General features: G+C 39.6%; 1 protein-coding gene across 3 annotated transcripts in view; it reads right to left on the reverse strand.

Moving 5' to 3' along the window:
- The window catches only part of pcxb (pyruvate carboxylase b), a 429,275-nt gene that overhangs the window by 54,064 nt on the left and 354,812 nt on the right, over window positions 1-20,399 (reverse strand). For all 3 annotated transcript variants that reach the window (XM_036146585.1, XM_036146583.1, XM_036146584.1), the window contains 4 exons: window positions 12,933-13,089; window positions 7,107-7,347; window positions 1,054-1,221; window positions 186-267 (listed from right to left, as the gene is read on the reverse strand). In XM_036146585.1, coding sequence (XP_036002478.1) covers window positions 186-267; window positions 1,054-1,221; window positions 7,107-7,347; window positions 12,933-13,089 — 648 coding nt within the window. The remainder of the gene's footprint in view (window positions 1-185; window positions 268-1,053; window positions 1,222-7,106; window positions 7,348-12,932; window positions 13,090-20,399) is intronic.

A 20,399-nucleotide genomic window follows, 5' to 3' on the forward strand; every position in this document is an offset into this window, starting at 1 on the left:
TTTTTTTTAAGTATATTGTTTATTTTTATATTGTAAGCCTACTACTATTTTAGTAGCTCCTGCATACTTTCATTTTCAGGAGTGGAGATTAGTTTGTCTTCATGAAAAATTAATTGAGTGGGAAGCTGCCTCCCGACAGCGTCCTACTTTGTGTGCAACGTTGAAATGTCTCCGACTTCACTCACCAGTATCCAATTTGGTCCCTTTGGTGCAGGCAACAATGGCCCCCATGCTGGGCTGAGACGTCATCCCAGCCATAGAGTCAACCTACAGAGAAAGGACCTTCATTACACCACATATACTTTTTTGTTTTTGTGTATTTAGGTAAAATAATGTGAGATTTAATTAACCTGCTTAGGTGATAGAGTATTTGCAGAATGGGTTGATATAATTAAAATTCCCAGAATGCAGTGCGCTTGCATTCTAAGGTGGCTGCAAGAATACGTTTTCAACCCTGAAAACTGCCACTATGGGTCCTTAGTGCTTTTATTCCTATATTTTAATCATGTAAAGCACTTTGCATTGTCTTTGTACTGAATTGTGCTATATAAATAAATTTGCCTTGCCTGCCTTTCCTTAAGCAAGACGCTTAATGCTCCCCAGACCAATATACTTGGAGTGTACAATTGTAATGAGAATTTCTTTTTTTCTCTTTATAGTTTAATGTTTAGTGGGAAGAAAGTCCAAAACTTCCAACTTTAAAAGAAAATACCTTAAAATCTTTATTTTAGTATTTGTGGTTATTCAATAAATACTCACTTTTATATTTAACTATTTATTACTGAATTTTGAACTAATAAAATTTTAGAGGTTTATAATGTTGACGTGAGCAAACAAACATAAAAGTCTAAACTGCATGCAACTCAATAGCAATTACCTGGGCTGAACTTATTGAACAAAGTGAGGGAAACCTTCCCTTCTACAGCGGTTTTTCAATCTTTCTGTGACATTTCACCAATGCAAACTGAACCAGCTTTAAAAAAAAAACGACTTTTTGTTCACATTTTCAAGTTAAGCATCACATTCACTCAGAATCAGCTGGTCCATACTTACAGCTACGTCGACTACATCCGCTCCTGCTTCAGCACAGGCCAACATGGCGGCCACGCCTGCTCCAGCCGTGTCGTGTGTGTGCACGTGAATGGGCACATCTGGGAAGCGATCCCTCAATGCGCCGATCAGAAGCTTGCTGGCTTCGGGCTTCAGCAAGCCAGCCATATCCTAAAGAGAGAAACAGGGGGGGAGGGACATTGGTATTACTATGAAACACAGTGGATGTTACCCACCTGACCAGGCTGCAGGGAGATTGCTTCAATGTTAAAGCTATCTGGTACGTGTTAAAACACTAATAGACATCAAGTAGATTTTTATCAATTAACCTGCACTACAAGTTACCAGTAATTGTAGTAACATTTGGAGGAACGCAGAATCAGTCACATCTCTCAACGCAAAAGCGCAAGTAGTGAGTGCAACTGTTTGGTCAGCAATTTACCTTCACCACCCTGCTTTCCTGTTTCAGTTTCCTACATGCTACTCCCCACTTCCATTTCTGCTACCAGTTTAGATCAAATATTCACCACAGCGCTTCTTGCTGCCCAGATTAGAGAACGACACTCTTTTGAGGGCCAAAATGTTCACATTGTGGACAAAGAAGACAGATGGTTTGAAAGGGGTGTGAAGGAAGCCGTCTACGTTAAGAGAGAAAAACCAACCTTAAACAGAGGAGGAGGCCTTAGGTTCCAACTCTCAAAAACTTACAACACAGCTATAGGATTAATTCCAGCCAATCATCACCTTAACTCTCACCCTCATTCTGGTGATCAAAACATTGTTCCTGTAAGCCAAGCCAATAACAACCCTAACAACTCCTCGTTACAGAGGAGTGGACATGTTTCAGTCCAATCTGCTGGCTTAATGGCTTTAACGACCGCCCATTACTAAGAGGTGGACCTGTTTCTGTTGAATTTGCATGTTATCTAAACCATTACAAGGCCTTTGTTAGGCAGTAGTATAAAGCTTGGTACTCCACATTACTCCAGACTTTTTGAATTGAGAAAGCTTCCTGGAGAGGAAGCGAAACGTCTTCAACTACGGAAAACAAGTCCAGTTGCTTTGTTTTTACTTTGTTTTTGGAATAAAATTCAATATTTACAACTCTTATATTAGGTTTAGTTTTAAACTGTTTTTAGTAAGTTCTGGAAAAACGATCAAACCGTGGTTTCTGTTCAATTTGCATATTATTACAAGGCCTTTGTTTGGGCAGTAGTATAACGCTTGTTAATCCACATTACTCCAGACTTTTTGAATTGAGAAAGCTTCCTGGAGAGGAAGCGAAACGTCTTCGACTACGGAAAACAAGTCCAGTTGCTTTGTTTTTTACTTTTCAGATTAGAGAAGATTCGGTGGAAATGTTACACAGTTATCGAGGAAAGTCAGAAGCAAAAGTACACCACTGTCTTAAATGCAGGTGTACAAACTCAGTGCGTACTTGAACATGTATAATCCATCCCTTCATCTAAGAGACAAACAATAGTAAGAAAAAGACGCGATGTGGTCGTTTCAAGAAAGGGCCGGTCTAATGCTTCTGCAGCAAAGCCTCACATACTGTCCATCTGCACTCAGTCAGCTGGCTGCACGGTTGAGAGGATCATGAAGCAAAGCCCATTTAAGGGTTTTGGGGAACTTCACGACAAAAAAAGCCACTAAACAGATGCATCTATGGCTCACAACTGTTACAATGAGACTCCTGAACAACCAGAGACAACGTGAGAAACATCTTAGCTGGGCTAAGGAGAAAAAGAACTGGACTTGCTCAGTGTTCATTACAAGTCTTTTCAAGTCACCACGGACATAAAAGCAAATTTTGGAGTTTTTCAAGCTTCTTTCTGCTGACGAGCTTTATAGAAATGTTGATTTTGTTTTCAAGCGGGACTTTGCACCCGCCCATCCTACCAAAAGTAAAAAACCCTGGAATAATGGCGAACACACCATTGTGCTTCATAGGCCGGAAAACCCACCTAATTTAAAAGCTATTGATGCAGTAATAAATGCAAAGAAGCGTGCAAAAGTACTAAGTACATATACTCTACAGTATATGGAAAACCCATCATTTAATGTATAATGTAGTATTTTATATAATGACAAAATGCATTTCTTATTTGTATAAGCTATTAGCTACTCAAAGTTAACAGAATTAAACGCTTTAAAGGAATTAAAAAAAAAGAAATTACAGAAATTAAATATTTTTATGAAAATCTATTGAAATGCACCTGGAAAATTTTAATAGACTGGTTTGTGATCAACAGTTTAACCCGACACTTCATTAAAAGTAAACTTAGCTCCAATAATTAGCTGCAGCAGCAGTTTTGTTTAAAGCATCCAACTTTCTAAAGGAGCAGCTGAGGCATCTGCTCTCTGATTACACATCGATTTTTTTTTTTTTTTTTAACTGCTCAGATTTTCGGTAATTTCAGCACAGTGCAACACGCTTGTTGGGTAGATGTGAATGTTAAGAAAATGGAGACTGTCCTGTTTTCCTTGAGTTTATAATAGCTTTGCTGTCACAGGGGAAATTAATTTCTCTCAAGTTTCACGCCAGCTGTGCAATGAGGCTGAATATGGCAAAAAGTGATAGTTTCACCTGCTTTTATCTTGCACAACGTTTTCACAAACCGTGTTTGCTTGGCGTGATGCATGTGAGAATTGACTCGCTGCTAATACGCCTCTGGATGAAACTGAAGCCCCAGACACGGTGTCCTGTGACAGAGAACTTGTTCTCACTTTAATGATTAGTACAGCCCGTGACATTTTTGACACTTACCCGTTACCCCAATTATAAATGTTAGAAAGTTAGCTTGCTGGCTAAACCAGACTTTTTATGCTTTTTCCACTGCTGCCTGTGATGATTCACACTCAACAGCAGAGTGGGAGTTATTAATTTCTGCTATATTATATTTTCTCATGCCTGAGTGAAGAAATTAATTGTTTGTTGGCAATATTTATTTATTTAGATAACAAGCTCAAGTATGCAAGTTATTTTGCTCTAAATAAGCCGAATAATTTCAGCCATGTTCAACAGTCGACTTTTAAGAGTTTATTACGGCAAATACTTTAAGCAGGAATACAAGGTTTACATTTGTTTTATTTGGATCCCCATTAGCTTCAGCATAAGCTAAAAGCTATTCTTCCTGCATTTGACATGTATAAGTGAAGTTTGTTATGAATTAAAGAAAAAGCAGCTATAACTTGAAGTAGGTATTAACCACGTGACCACAGGGAGGAATTTCTGCCCTGCTTCAGTTCATCTATGTTTACAGGCATTTGTTTCTGCAGAGCTGTCTTTATGGAGCGAATTTTGTTCCAATATTGTTGCAAAGCAAAGCAAAACATGTTCTGTAAATGGAAATTTTAAAAAGCGCTATCCAGAAATGAAATTTTGAAAAAGTTCTTAATCAGAAAAGAGAATTTTAGACCAACTTTTGCTTTTAAGATTTAATTTTTTCAAAAAAGTAAAAAAAAATTTTTAGATTCAATGTTTTCAAGTTAAGCATTTTTTTTTTTTTTTTAGATTCAATGTTTTCAAGTTAAGTATTTTTTTTTTTTACAGATTTAACATTTTCTAATTTTATTTTTTAAAATTTCTCTCTCAAATTGCATTTCACAAATTGCATTATTTTCCAATTGCATTTTACAGATCACATTCTCTTCACTTCTGGGGGCGGGCTTTGCTCTAGAGTGAGGAGCAAAGACACATTTCCATTGGTCTGCATGGACATTAGCAACAACATTTCTATTGGTCAATGTGCTTCAAGAGCAAGAAGTGAAGAGAATGTTATCTGTAAACCAGAATTTGAAAAGAATGCAATTCATAAAAACTCAATCTGAAAAGAGAAATTTGAAAAAAAAATACAATTTGAAAAAAAAAAAAATCTGATTTTTTTCCCCCCTTGGACGAAATTAAATCTGAGAAAACATCAAAGTTACTCTCAAAGCCTTTTTTTTATTAAAAATTTTGCAAAATTTAATTTCTGGATTGCATTTATTTCAAAATTTCATCTATAAAACGTGTTCTTTGCTTGCAACAATAATGGAACGACATTTACTCCCCGTTTCTCAAGGTCCATTCGTAACCTTTTAATCAGATTGGGTTTGACTGGGTCATTGCAACACCTTCATCTGCAGCTCAGTTTGGGATCAAACTCAGCTGCAGGTATGCTTGGCAGAATCGGAGTCAATGACTGAACTCTTTATAAAGGCCTCAAGAACATTTCCAGGATTAAAGGACTAATGTCTCAACAGAATCTGTAAAAACTAATCCATGCGTTTATTTTTAGAATTGATTACTGCAACGGTGTTTTCACAGGTCTGCCTAAAAAGTGCATCAGACAGCTGCAGCTGATCCAGCATGCTGCTGCCTGCGTCCTCACTAAGACTATGCTTACACCGCAGAGGTGTTGCTCAATTCATATTTTGATGTGAAATCTTTTTTTGTTTTGTTAGGTGGCCGTTCATACTACTATTAAACGCGGCCATCATCAGACTTCTGTCTGAACGGTTCAAGACCACAAAGCGACCAGCATGCGCAGATAACAGAAGGAGACGTCACAGAGTAGTGCACTGATTACAGAAGTAATGGTGAATGTAATTGTTTCTAGTTAAGTTTTGTTTAAAAAAAATACAGATACTGGCTGTCATTTCTCCTCATTATTATTGGAAAGCTACTGAGCAATGGGAGCCAACAACATTAAGACTATATGAGACCAAGGTAAGAAGAAAGCAGCCCAGCTATAAACAACGGTCTTCTATTGGGCGCTAACTGCTTCTACTGTGTGTGGATGTGTAGTGAGAGACAGGAGAGTGATGTGAAAGATATGGATCACACATGGGCAAAAAGGTGGGATTTGGGTCACATTTCTCTGTAGTGTGAACGTAGCCAGAGACTAAGAAAGTAGAGCACATCACCCCAATTCTAAAGTCCTTCCACTGGCTCCCTGTATCTCAGAGAATAGACTTTAAAATACTTCTGTTAGTCTATAAATCCATGAATGTCTTAGCACCTAAATACATCACAGACTTGTTATCAGTGTATCAACCCTCCAGACCACTAAGGTCTTCTGGCTCCAGCCTACTCTGCTGAACCAGAACCAGAACCAAACACCGAGGAGCAGCATTTAGTTCCTATGCTCCACTTATCTGGAACAAACTTCCAGAAAACTGTAAAAGTGCTGAAAGCCTGAGTTCCTTTAAATCAAGATTAAAATCCTAAAACCTGTTTGTTTAGAGTTGCCTTTCACTTTTCTGTTTAAAGTATCAAATGAAACATCTTTCGTTTAAGTTTGCATTCCAACTTTTCTTTTCTTAGAGTATTGCAAACTTTATCCTTAGGAACCTTTCAGCGGCGTCTACTCCCGGTAGGACTGACGGCCTTTTTTAATGTTTTTCCACTTGACTCATTAACCAATGATGGAATTCAAATAGTTTAGCTTATAAATTAATAAAATTATCTTAGAAGCCCCACCTCACCTCGATGGCCCTTGCTGATGGCATTGTGTTACGTCCACACACCCTTATGTTTTCAGACCAACTGCTAAAAGTCTGGCTTTCATACAGTTAGTCACACTTGCTGATTATCATTCAATCAAGAACATTTAATTAGCACCAGCTGACTGCTACATCCTTCACTAGACTACTTTAAAGGAGCAAGGGCGTACTTAATTTTTGACATTTTTTTGGTTATGGTGAAACCACTTAACACAAAAAGTAACTTATGCTTGATTTAATGTTGATGCTCCTGTTTAAAGGAATATAAACTGAAAGTGACAAAATATAGTGAAGTGAGAAAATGTGCTCTCAGATGCATTTAATGCACACTGAAACCAGGTTGATGCAGCTCGGAAAACAACAGGAGAGAGGCTGGACTCTTAAGATGACACGTCCTCCTACCTTGTTTCTTATGTCTGCTTGTTATTCTGTGGGCAGACTGACTCACTGGGAGTCTTCTGTTTCTGTCCACTGGGTTTATTTAAAAAAAAAAAAAAACCTAAGTGGGCTGTAAGCGACACAAAGAGCAACACCTCGTCGCTGGAGTAGCATTTTCCTTTCCTCACCTTGATGGAGAGGATGTGAGTCCCGGCTTTGACGAGCTCGTCGGCCAGCTTCACGTAGTAGTCCAGGGAGTATTTCTGCCTCATCGGGTCGGAGACGTCGCCCGTGTAGGAGATGGCGGCCTCGACCACGCCGCCCGCCGCTCCAGCGGCTTCCATGCCCAGCAGCATGTTGGGCAGGTAGTTGAGGGAGTCGAACACACGGAAGATATCCATGCCATTCTCTTTGGCCACCTCGCAGAACCTGAAAGGAGACACAAGCCGTTTCCAAAGAGGCCAGGGAAGACTTTTCAACTAAACATGTATCTAATGAGCTGTAAACATGCAAAAGTGAACTCCAGATGATAATCCCTTCCCATATCTGCGCTCATAACCACCGCCACACCTGAGTAAATAAAGTATTCCCAGTGTTTTCATGAACAGAGAGCGTATACAGCCTTCGAGAGCCGGCAATAACCGGAGACAAATGTACACCGGAGTCATTATCCCAGCTGCTTGTGGTAAATCCCTCATTATTGCCTTTGCCCCAGTATCTTAATCAGGTTTTTCATAACCGCGATGAGCGCCGACTGCAGACGTGTTATTCTGAATGCAATATTTACACACCGAGAGGCTTTGTTTCAACCAATAAACGAGACGCATTGTGTGGCAGTATGTTTATTTGTGCCACAAGAGGATTACCAGTCCATTATGTGTGTGAGTCCAGAGGTAACACAATGTGCTCTGGGGTGGTCGTCGTATTTGGGACTAAATCAAAGCCACTGCACTCACCAGTGCTTCATATTTAGGTACTTAAAAAAAAAAAAAAAAAAAAAAAAAGTAGAAAGTAGAGCTTCATGATATGATTCGACAATCTTGGCAGTGAAACGATCCTCCTGGCGGTTTGGAAACAGAATCTTAAATACGCCGCATTGTTGAAGTATTTATCCCACATTTTCCAACTTTATGTTTTATTGGTATTTTGTGTGATAGACCAACACAAGGAAGAGGAAAGAATATCACAAATAATAAAAAACAAGAAATCTGAAAAGTGTGGCCTACATTTTATTCAACTCTCTTTACTCTGATAGCTCTAGATCAGTGGTGTCCAAGTCTGTCCTCACGTGTCCAGCATGTTCAACACAACAACCTAATTAGTGCTCAATTAACAGGCCTCTGCAGACCATGATGACAGGCTGAGAAGGTAAATCATTCAAATAAATAGGATGTGTTGGCACAGGGACAGATCTAAAACTGGCCCTCGAGGACTGGAGTTGGCCATTTCTGCCCTAGATACAATCCAGCATCTCAAATAGCCCATAAACATCACCTAATTAGTCAATCGAGGTGACGTCTGAGTAATTTAATCTCAGGATTCTCAGATGTGACCATCTCTCAGAGCTCTGTTCAATCCATCCTCTGAAAATGCAAAGAATATGGTTCAACTGCAGCTATGGGCGTCCATCTAGGCTAGTCTGGCATGGAGAGGCTTGATCAGAGATGCAGCCAAGAGGCCCATGTTGACTCTGGAGGAGCTGCGGAGCGCAGGTGGAAAGAATGTGTTTATTGTCTGTTTACTCCACAAACTTGGGCTTTATGAGTGGTTTAAACAAAGTAAACGAAGAAAGACCCAAGAGGTGCCGAGGCACAGCAGACACCATGAAGACTGTTTCCTGGTTAGATGTAAGAGATTATGAGATTACAGAGACTGGACTCCAAAGTCGGTTGCCATAGAAATTACAGATAGACTTTGAAGGCAACGACTGGAAAGAATGACTGATTAGTGGAAAATGTGTCAGCAAGGACACATCTGCATTACAGCATGATTTTCTCCACCAATGTGATGAACAGAACACGCTGATATACTGTTACACGCCCCTGAATGGGTGGATAAATGTTTCCTATTTAATGTCTATGTGAGAGAACAAACGGGGATCTCAGGTACCGGTTGCGTTGTGTTGTTATGAGAACCCAGTAATGAAACTGTAAACATTTCTCTGCCTTTTAGATTAAATACGGTTAGAATAGAGTTAGGGTTTGAAGAGTCTTTTTATTATTACAGAAGTCTACAACAGAAACACCACATTACCAGATAAAAGAACCAGGGAAGACCGAGAACAGGTCTATTGTTTAACAGAGATGAGACCAAAGCTGTAACTTTCTGCCTACATGCAGACAACTGAATCAAAATGTGGGCAGTAAAGATCTGAGTTTAAGGATAGATTGAGCTAAATAGAAGGCCAACACTGAGAGAAAACATATTCTAGAGCTGCCAAAGCTCAGGGCCTGGAGGTTCACCGTCTGTAGCCAGAGCAACACTGGACTTAATGGTTTATAATAAAGGGTGTTCATGGGATACAATGACCTAGTCCAAGTACTGAGAAAAAAAAGGTACGCTGAGGCACGCTTTGACAATTGATGCACCACATTACATAGTTACTTGTAAAAAGCTTGAAAAATTTTCATTTTCATTCAACTTTGTGCTGTTCTGCCACACAAAGTCCCAACCTTGAAGTTTGTAACATGGAGAATAAAAGTGGTATTAATACGTTTGCAATGCATTCCATGTATCATTCCTGTGTGCAAAACCCATTTTTACATCGGATTAAATAAAATCAGCCTTTGATTTGATTTAGCTAATGAAGACGGTTCGGGGTTTTTGTGGTGAGCTGCAGCGGGCGAGGCAGTGACAGAGTGTGGTTGAGGATGGAGAAGGGAGCCAAGCAAACGGATCAAAGCCATTAATCACAATGATGTGCAAATTTTCAACAGCACTCCCCCCTTTGGGACACAGAGCGAAGAGAGGGGGAGACAAAGGGAAGCAGCAGGGGAGAGCGAGGAGAGGCATAGACACGCTTAATGCGGGGAGATGAATGAAAGCAGCAAAAAAAAAAAGGGAGGCATCAGCGAGAATAAATGACTATAAGGTTAGAGGGGTGGGCCGGGCGTAAAACAGGGAGGAAAAAGGGGAGGTCTGCGTGTGATTCGAGGAGGGGACGGCAGCATTACTCATAAAATAGCCACTACTAATTTATATCAAGCCATGGGATTCACATGTTTGAAGCTGTAGGTGTGTGAGTGAGCGCATCCCACAGCAGAGGTAGCTGGTGAATCCATTTGGAAAAAAGAGGCGGAGGTGTGCGCGAGCGAGCGTGTCAACACGGGAGTATTTATGGCCTAATGTGCATGGCTGGCGTACGGCTGCATGAGTGATGTGCAAGTCAGTGAGTGTGATGAGAGGCAACAGGAACACATCAAACAAACTGGCCTGATTAAAGGTGCTGGAACCTACACAAGCCTCCATATATGGAGATATATTTAGAATAACAGCCACTGTGTTGGAAGGCTTCATGTTGGATTTATATTTAAAGACGCTGCCCTGAGAAAGATGAACGTATGTGGACTTCAGTCAAAAAGTCGTCCTCCGAGAGTCTCAAACAGCGCACCCACACACACAGATGAGGTTTGAAGCTCTGCAGAGCGCAAGAAAAATGGATCTTTTGTTATATTTGTCGATCCAGACTCATAAATAATCATCAAGTAGTATCGCTAATGTTCAGGGTGAGGAATAAAAATCACTTTTATGACCTTTATAGTAAGACATTTCAGTTCGGCTCTGCTAAAACGTGCAAACAAAATACGAATATCATTTGTTGAACTGCTTTCCCTACTGCACATTACTGCAGGGGGGGGGGGGGGGACGCATTTTCAATTACATAAAAACACAAACAACTGTATATCATAGGTAATAGAATAATGCAGTTAGCTGCTTATTATCTAAGCGTTTCTCATAGAAACAACCCCGCAGGAGGACGTTTCAATATAACCAGACAATAACGCAGAAGGGGCAGCAGCTGGTTTTAAGAAACTCATATTCAAGTTGATGTTTTGTAAAAAATGCAATCATCGTTTCCTGCACGGTTAAAGGAAATGCTAAAATAGGAAACTGATGGAGCTGCTCAGACGCACACGCCCGTTTTATGCAGAGAGCTCTACGTGATAAACATTATAGGAATAAAAAATGGTTGAAGTCTGCGTGTTTGAGCAGTTCTGGTCACAGGTTCACACATCCGTCATGGTCGGGGCTCACATTATAGATACGGACACCTCAAAAAGTCCTTGTGGAACTGCAGTTCTAGTCAGAAAAAGATCTTGCTCTAGACTCTCAGGTCTTAATGTGAGGAGCGTCTTTCCTCGCCAGCTGCTACTCTCAAAGCTTTGTCAGAAATTGTCGATGCTAAATAAATCTTAACCCAGAGAAATATTCAGAAATATATGTTTTCCTATTGAGTGTCGAGATCGCTCACCAGAAAGGTCACGAATACATCCTGTAGACTCATTTAGATGACTGAACTGCTTTCATTTAATGTAGTAAAGCAGATCATTAACACTGTTAAATATCTTTTCAGCTTGCACCTCTGCCTCGCACTTCCTGTAGTCATGAACAGGTTTCTTCAACAATAATCAACTCTGTTTACAACACACAACCCATTCAAGGGAAAATTTAAAGTGCTAATTTGTAGCTTTTGGAACAATTGTCGCTGGATATTTGACTCTTCCTGGCAGAGTTTTTATTTACAAGCATTAAAATGTGTGAAATCCTTGTGATGACGAATTAAGACAGCCTTCTTCACACCGTAGGATAACTCTTAACAAAAAACAGGCTGTTAAAAATATCAAACTGAGGTTTCATTATTTCAAATCTACAGAAATGATTTCATAGTTTTGGTTTTCTTTATTTGTTGCTTTGGTCTAAGAAACGTCTAATGTGTGGACATGCAGAAGATGCCAAAAAGATCCCCTGCACCAAAATAAACGCATTCAAGACCCATTTAACTTTGCAGCTTCCCGCACAGAGGAACTAAATGTCTTCTGGACAGACTTTTTATGATCAGACAAGAAAAATTAAGCCGTTTAGCCACAATGACGAGAGGAATGCTTGTAGAAAACAAGGCGAGGCTTTCAAGCCCAACAACGCTCATACAACTGCAGAACGGTGGTAGTAGCATCATAATGGGGGACTGTTTTGCTGCCAGTAGGAGTGATGCGCTGCATAAGGTGACGGTCTCTGCTCTGTCTTCTCTAACCTCCAGTGGGTGGAGGCAGATGACAGTTCATACTGAGCCCGGTTCTGCTGGAGGTTTTCCTTCCCGTTAATGGGGAGTTTTTTCTTTCCACTGTCACTTCATGCATGCTCAGTATGAGGGATTGCTGCAAAGACATCAACAATGCAGACGGCTGTCCCCTGTGGCTTTACGCTCTTTCAGGAGGAGTGAATGCTGCTTGTCAGGACTAGATGTAATCTACTAGCTTTTTGACCAATCTGTATAATCTGATTGAATTTGACTTTGGGAAATGCCTTGAGATGTATCATGAATTGGAGCTATACAAATAAACATTTTATTGAATTGGAACAAAGGAGGACTTCTCCTCAAACCAACAGCTAGGTGGTAGAAACTTGGACCATTTTGTCCGTTTCAACAGAACGATGCTGCAAAACGGACATCAACACTGGTTCTGGAGAGAATAAGGCAAGCTAGCTTCAGACCTTTAGGAAAAAATTCAACCTCAGCTTTACTGGCAGCATGTTGACCATGCTTAGAATATTACTCAATGTAAAACAGCTCTTGCATTTCTGCCAAATAAAGTGGTCCCATGTCCAGACTGAACGTAAAATTTATCCAGGCTCTTTGTAAATAGAATGGTTAAAAAAAATCCCTGGACCAAAATTGACTTTAAATAGTGAGACAGTAATTGGGCAAAATAAATAGAAATGTAACTTAAATGTCGAGATTCAATCCTTTGATCAGATAGCTTGCTAAAACGTGGGTGTGTGCAGGAGTGACTCACTTAAAGACAGCGTTGTCGGGGTAGTTGGTGTAGCCCACAGCGTTGGCGCCTCTCAGCAGCATCTGGAACGGGACATTTGGGATCAAAGCTCTCAGCTCCTGGAGTCTCTTCCACGGACATTCGGACAAGAATCGCATGGCCACGTCAAAGGTAGCACCTACGCAGACACACACACGAGCAGAGGAAAACAGGGTTTAAGCTTTCATCTCCATCTTCATCTGTCATCCCGACTTTGATGTCGATTAAAGAATTAAAGAGCGATACTTCAAACTTATCTCATGCGCCCCAAACGGCACCCAGATAGCATAAATACACCCCGATAATGGATGCTCAATCTAAAATATGGTTATAGTTGCACATTCATTGTTCATTCCAACACTTTCATCATTTCTTTTCAAAAGATTTTTTTTTTTAAATCCAAGAAACGTTGCAGTGAATAAGACGAGGAGGGAGAAAAAAAATAGCAATCTCTCATTTCCCTTTCTGTGGGAGTAGATAAGGAATTCCTATACCCGTTTATCATATCAGCCGGAAATATTGAAGCCTCTGGTGGTATTCTGCTGATCCAACACTGTCATCATTAGATTTCATTTTATGGGCACTCATGCGTAAGAACAGAGAGAAACATACTGAGCACAACCGCTGCACTTTTGAGCAGGAGGGACGCACAGCAGAAACAAACCCTCTTCATACAATTAACACCCCCCGCCCTAATTTAAATTTCAGCCTAGGTCAGCATTTCCAAAGGCCTTGGATCGGAGTGGAGCAGTCTTGATGTTGAACATATTGGTATTACCGTCTCACTGCACGTGAAATATCCCAACATGAGGCAAAGTGGGGAATTCATGCGAGACGGCAGAATCTACCCTCATGATGTGATAAAGTGAATGAAGACTGACAGTCGGTCCCACAGGCGGGAAACATGAAGCACGGCCTGCTTCTTTTTTGGACAGACAGGAAGCCTCCATCCTGCTGTGAATGTGAGCCAAAATAAACCAGATGGAAACAACTGCAATGTCCATAACACAACAGCCAAGAAAGCAGAGATGCATTCTACGAGAAAAATTACCTATTTCAGGAAGCTTTGTGTGCCAGAGGAGGTGTTCCAGGAATAAAAATAAAAAAAAGACAAGGGCTTGGAATTTCTATTAATGGGCAAAATAACTATTTTGTTGACAAAATGTGCAAAACCTGATAACCAGTACAACAAAATGTAACCGTAAGGCACTATAGGCGTTTTCATAGCTTTTTCTAATACAGAAAAGTTTATAGAGGGCCTACATACGACCAGATGTAGGCCCTCTATTAATATCCCAAATTAATGTAGAGCTGTTTAAGGGCTGGACGATATAGAAAAAAAGCATATCAATAATATAGAAATATTGATCGATATCAGTATCAAAACATTTATTGTAAATGCAGCTCTGGCCATTTTATGCTGCTGCTTAATGACATTTTTAGATAAAGAACACAAACACTGAATTCAAACTCAATCCTTTATTCAACCGACTTTACCAAAACTGCAAGTTTTGGAGAAAAAAAAAAATGCACGTGCTCTCTAAACTCTTTGAAGGGGGCGGAGCTTGGTGATTGATTGGGAGGATGTAATGACTATTAACCTACATGATAGGCTAGAATTCAAAAGAAAGGAAAACTGTTCCTCTACTGAACTTTTTATTGACCCTTTATTTTCTATTGCACCACACATCTATTGATTGATATATAGTGTTATTGAATTATCATACAGCCCTAAGCTGTTTAATAACACACAAGGATGGAGTGAACACTCTTGGGTTTTCCAATCATCTGGCTATGCAGGAGCAGAGGGTAGAATTTGGTTAACTAGACAGACGAAGAGGCGAGATTTTTCCTCACTCGCTAAAACCACAAGTTTCTGTTTGAAAAACATTCTGCCCAAGGATGGTGCAAATCCTAGGGATGGTATGGGCTTCAAGGGAAGGAAAACATCAAGGCTGAGCAACAAGGACAACATGCCACAACAAGCAAAGTTTATTTATTCTTTTGCATTATCTGTTATCTGTTATCGTGAACAGTGTAACCCTATAACTCCAAATGTATCATTTTTGATACACAAATTTCTAAGACCTCTACTTCTTCACAAAGTATTATTCTGAACATACAAATGAATATATAAAAATTCAGAAAAAAAATTAGGAAAATTATTTTCTTTGGTATAAGGAATCAATTACGATACAAGGAAGACTTGAAAGCCTGATGTTTAATTTAATTTTATTTTTCTAATGCCACAAAAAAGATTTTCTTTTTTAAAGATGTTAAGTTTCCTTCACAATTACCTGTATTAGGCTTTAATGGTTAAATTAAATCAACATACATGGCATTCGAGTAACCTCTTATCTTTGGATGACGAATGTCTGAGCCAAATGAATGAATGTTAATCAGTATTTTGACTTTTATTCCAACCACAAAACATTGTTTAGGCGCAAATGAAATGTTGAAAGAGAACCAACATGGACTTGATGTATTTGAGTCAGACAGTGTTCCAACAAGAACGTGTTACAGCTTCACTATAGTGAAGTTAAACTGTCACAAGTAAAACATGGACTGATTATGAGTAGACAAATGGGACTTTCAGCTGCTTTTATTCAACAGCTCACTTCTAATAATTATTGTGGTGAATCAGTTCAGAGAAATTCGAGCTGCTACTAAGAATGAGTGAAAATATTCAAGGTCAGAACAATAGCAGAAAATACAACATTACTGCTTTAAGGCAACATTACTCCTGAATCCCTCCTCCTTACTGGATGAATGCCTTGGTACATTTTCATTGCATGTTCTCTCAGTTGAGGTCAAGACTTTTCTGTCATCACTCCATTTCTATGGTTGCCTCTAAGACAAGCACTGATTTTCAGGTTTGGTGTTCAGTATGTAAAGTCACCCTTTTGCAGCATTCCCCTGCTTTGTGCTCCATTTCTTTGTACAAATTTCCTATTATGGAAAGTAATATAATTGTGAGCTACAGCTATGAGCATAACATAAAGATCTCAGATCTAACGGTGTGAATATCTTTTAATAAGCCTCAGAAAATATGCACACGTTCTGTTCGGGATGGGGGTGCAAATAAAAAAAAAAAAACTTGGCCAGCCGGACTGATAATGCGTAGCACTCTAGTTCTGCACATCATCAATCTGGGACGACTGCTGCCATTGAATCCATTTGGGGAAAGGAGGGAATTTCAGCAGAACTTTGAGTTGATTGGACGATTTTAGCCAATCACAATATAAAATTAAAAACGTAAGGAGCAGGCCTTAAGAGAAACCCGACAAGGTAGTCAAGGCACTTATTGCTATTCTATAGTCAAAGAAGAAATTGTGAATTCTTACAAAAACGGATGTGATGGCAGCAGCTACGCATGTGTCCTCTGCACTGCCATGTTTATGTTGGTTCAGCTATGGGGTCAACCACTGTTGCTTTCGTCACACCGGTATAACCCACCTTAAACCATAATATTGCAATGTGATTGGCCCGAACCGTGTTTTTTTTTTTTTTTTTTTTGGACACAAACGGTTGAAGCCGGAGTGGGAAAAGATGGATTCTCGTAAGGTAAGTTTATTTATAAAGTAGTTTTCAGTAACAAGACGATTCAAAGTGATGTACATGAACAGAAAAAACATTACAAACATGGGAAAAAGAAAAGAAATAAGAAATAAATCCTTGACTAGAATTCTTTTATACATTGACAAAAATACAGAAAGACTTTAGAAATAAGCTAAATATATTCTTGGGGATTTCTGATCTAAAGTCATTTTATACAACTTTTCTAAAGCTACAACTAGAATAACTTTTGTTTTATTGCTTCACTGGAATGACCTTCATCACTAAAATTTCAAATAAAGCTAAAGCTTGAGGTCTCTGATCTGACCCTTCTGACACTACAGCGAAAACAGAAAGCAGCAGAGTAAGGGAAGAAAGCACAGTGGAGGTGGTGTATGTGTGTTCCTGTGTGTTTTAGTGTAATTGTGTGTTAGTCTGTGGACTGTCCCAGATAGAACTTGCAGCCATTAGTCATTGATAGTAATGGAATGCTTTCAGGCAGTTTAGTGTGATCTGTTCAGGTCACAGATGTCACAGGGTTTGTGTTTACATAACATCCAGGAGAAATTAAGATTGCAAGGGAGCCAGTTTGTATAGCAGCATTTGTTTTAGGCAGGCAGACTCTTGTTTTTCTGTCTGCCTTAAAGTGTTATTGGTATATCTCAATGGTGATTCCAAAATGGCCAGGATCCAGCATCCAGCTTTCTCCAAGATTGTTCCCATCCTCCCAGCAAGCTCACAAATAGCAGCTGGTTTACAGTTCTGCTTACATAGCATTTCAGTCTGAGCGCTGGTAGGAGACATATCCCTCACACAGTTCAGGCAGCCTTGACATGGGCCAAAAACAGCTGCCGACATTTTCTCAATTTCTCAATACTCTAGGTAACTGGCAGCTCCAAAACGCCAAAATCCTGTTTTCATAAATCCAAAAAGGTTAGAAAATAGAATAGAAGCAGGCAGGGAAACAGGGGAGGGAAACGCAAAAAGAGAATAGTCTACGCCTTCACAGAGAAGCAGTAAGAAAAAAGTGAGTTTGTGAATGCACAAATACCACGAGAATTCATCTTCCAGGCAAGGTTACCAAATTTGTTTTTAAAAAGCACCCTACAATAGATGCACAAATTCATGAGCACTTAATCTTTTGTTGTTTCCAAAAACAGAAGGTAAAAAAATGGCTACTCCAGAGTTCAAACAGAGTTAAATAGGAAAAGTCAAAGCATTTATCTCTTTTGCTCATGACTGCAATTACAGAAGTTAATAAATGTGATACTGCTTGATAAATGTTTGTTATCCGAGGTTTCACTTTGTTGGATTAATCGATCCACCTCTGCTCTCTATAAACTCTGACAATAGAAAAATCTTTTGTGTAACAAAGCAGCAAAAAGCACAGGCTTAAAACGACACGGTCTCCTGTGCATTTTCTTACAAACTTGTGCAGCTCAAACACAAGGAGCTGTATAGATACATAGTGTGACCTAGTTCATTTTACTGTATCTTCCACACAACAGCGAGGAACCCTATATCGGGAAAGGGACTTAATCCTCAAAGGGCTTTCACAGGCTTAATCTCCTCAATGATTCATTCTGCCTCTAAGCAGCTGCTACATGTGAAGGCAATATTCCCTATCCAAGGCCACTAAAGTGTTAAAAACAAAACACCACTGCGTGGGGACAGCACGTCATGGGACGGCATACAATATTCGGAGACTCATCCGTGTCCCTCGAGCGATCCATTCTGGCCACCAGTGATGCCAGCAGAGATGAGAGACGCCGAGTTTCTCTGATCACTCTGTGATAAATGTGTTTTGTTTAGGGAAATCCTACCAGGAGGATTGCAGGAGTTGTTCCTCCTGTGGTCATTAACTGATTTATGAGGGTCTATTTAAAGGTGCTGCCATGAGCCGTTACTGTAGGGCAACGTGTACTGGAGATGAACTCTTCACTACACTGCTGTCTAATTAGTGTTCAACAAACTCAATCAATAAGGGCATAATGTTTTCTGACAACTGGCTAGTATGAGATATTTAGGTTTTCAAAGCGTCAGGATTCGGTAAGGGTTCAGTTCAACAGGTAAGAAGGAAAAATGGCCCAGTGCTAGTTTCTTTACTTGACACCGAGCAGAAAACAACCTTCATAAGCAAACAAACAGCCAATCTTTGTTATAGAGGAGGCTCTGGGGCAGCAGGCTCAGCACAGCTTGGCAGGATGCGTTACTGGTGGCTTCACTTAAACATTTTTCTTCCAAGTTGAATTAAAAAGTGCTCTACGACAGATAAAAATGACAAAGTGAAAAACTGAGAGGCGTCTCGCTATGAGAACAGAACCAAATGTCAACAAGAATTTTTTTCCTAGTTCAATTCTATGCAAACCACGATAAAGGAAAAAAAACTTTTCCCAATTTGAAAATAGTTTTTAAAAATACTCTCAAGCATGAATACACAATTTGGATATGAACTTTGACCTAAAAAGTCCTTGCAGGGCTGTATATTTAATCAAATCAAACTTGTTAACATGTAAAGGTCTGATTTATATGCAGGAGTTTAATGTTAGTCTTCATATTTTGTTAATAAAATGAGAAAACTTTGCAATAATCCATGTTTAATGCATGCATTTTAATGCTGATTGCTGATTGTGTCAAACCTTGTGAAGGCTGTTTCTTCTTACAGGGGTTACAAGATGGCTGAACGGCGAAACATCTGTTACTGTACACACTCACCAGATACTCCATTAGCTGCACCTGTTCAGCTGCTCGTTAACACAAACAGCTTGTCAGTTAATCACTTCACAGCTATTTAAGGCAATTAGTCAACTAGACGTAGTAAAAAAAAAACAGACTTGCAGAAGTTTAATCCAAACATCAAAGTTGGGGAAGTAACAGCATTTAAGTGGGTTTGACTGTGGCATGGCTGTTTGTGCTGGTCTGGGTATTTCAGAAATTGATGATCAACTAGATTTTTTTTTTTTTAAACGTAATTTTCTTTCAGGATTTGAAAGACCGATGAACATTCCTTAATTACATCAGATGTCAGACTGGTTTGACATGACAAAAAGTGATCACTCGTTACAACCAAGGCATGCAGAAACCATCTCTTAAGGCAGTTCACTGAACCTTGAAGCAGATGATCCACAGTCGCAGAAAACCTCACTGGGTGCCACCCTCGTCAGCTAAGAATACAAAGAAACAGGATAAATGTTTTCATAACAGTGTACCTAATTTGGTCCCCTTGACAGTAGTTCTTATAACTAAAGTGCTATATTGCTGCTACCTTTGATTTTTGTGGAGTTCGAGGGAGTTTCTCTGACACACTGGGGAAAAGAAAATCTTTAAAACCACACGAATGGTTAATCTTTATTCATTGCTCAAAGCTAGCCGTATGCGGGGGGCATCTAGCTCTGGGTGTGGTCTGGACAACTAGATCAAGCTAAATTAAAGCTAAATAAACTAACTGAATTATCTTAAACTATCTTATCTTGAATGGTAAGCTAATAAATTGCTAACCTGAAAATTGATAGATCCAAAGCTCCCCATTATAACTCGCTACAGAGTCACGTACGAGACGGAGCCGCCTTTATGCCCCACAGTGGAGGAGTTACTGATGTCAGTTTTTCTGGATGACATCACACTATGTTTTGAGCCAATACTGAATCAAAATTCAAATGCAGTACACGTCTTCAAAATGAGGAGGGCGCCACAAAGACGGTTTTAAGACAAAAGCAGGATTTCAACAAATGTGCAGTAGTTTGTCAAAAATAATGACAGGGACATGTAGACAGCACTATAAGACATCCATGGATGCATTTTATCAGCAAAAAATAAAAAAATGATTTGGGGCAAGTTACCCTTTAATGAGTACGGTACTTTTGGTTTTGTCCCCTTTCATATTAGCAACCGGTT

The sequence above is a fragment of the Fundulus heteroclitus genome, chromosome 14 (genome assembly GCF_011125445.2).
Source record: "Fundulus heteroclitus isolate FHET01 chromosome 14, MU-UCD_Fhet_4.1, whole genome shotgun sequence".
Taxonomy (NCBI): domain Eukaryota; kingdom Metazoa; phylum Chordata; class Actinopteri; order Cyprinodontiformes; family Fundulidae; genus Fundulus; species Fundulus heteroclitus.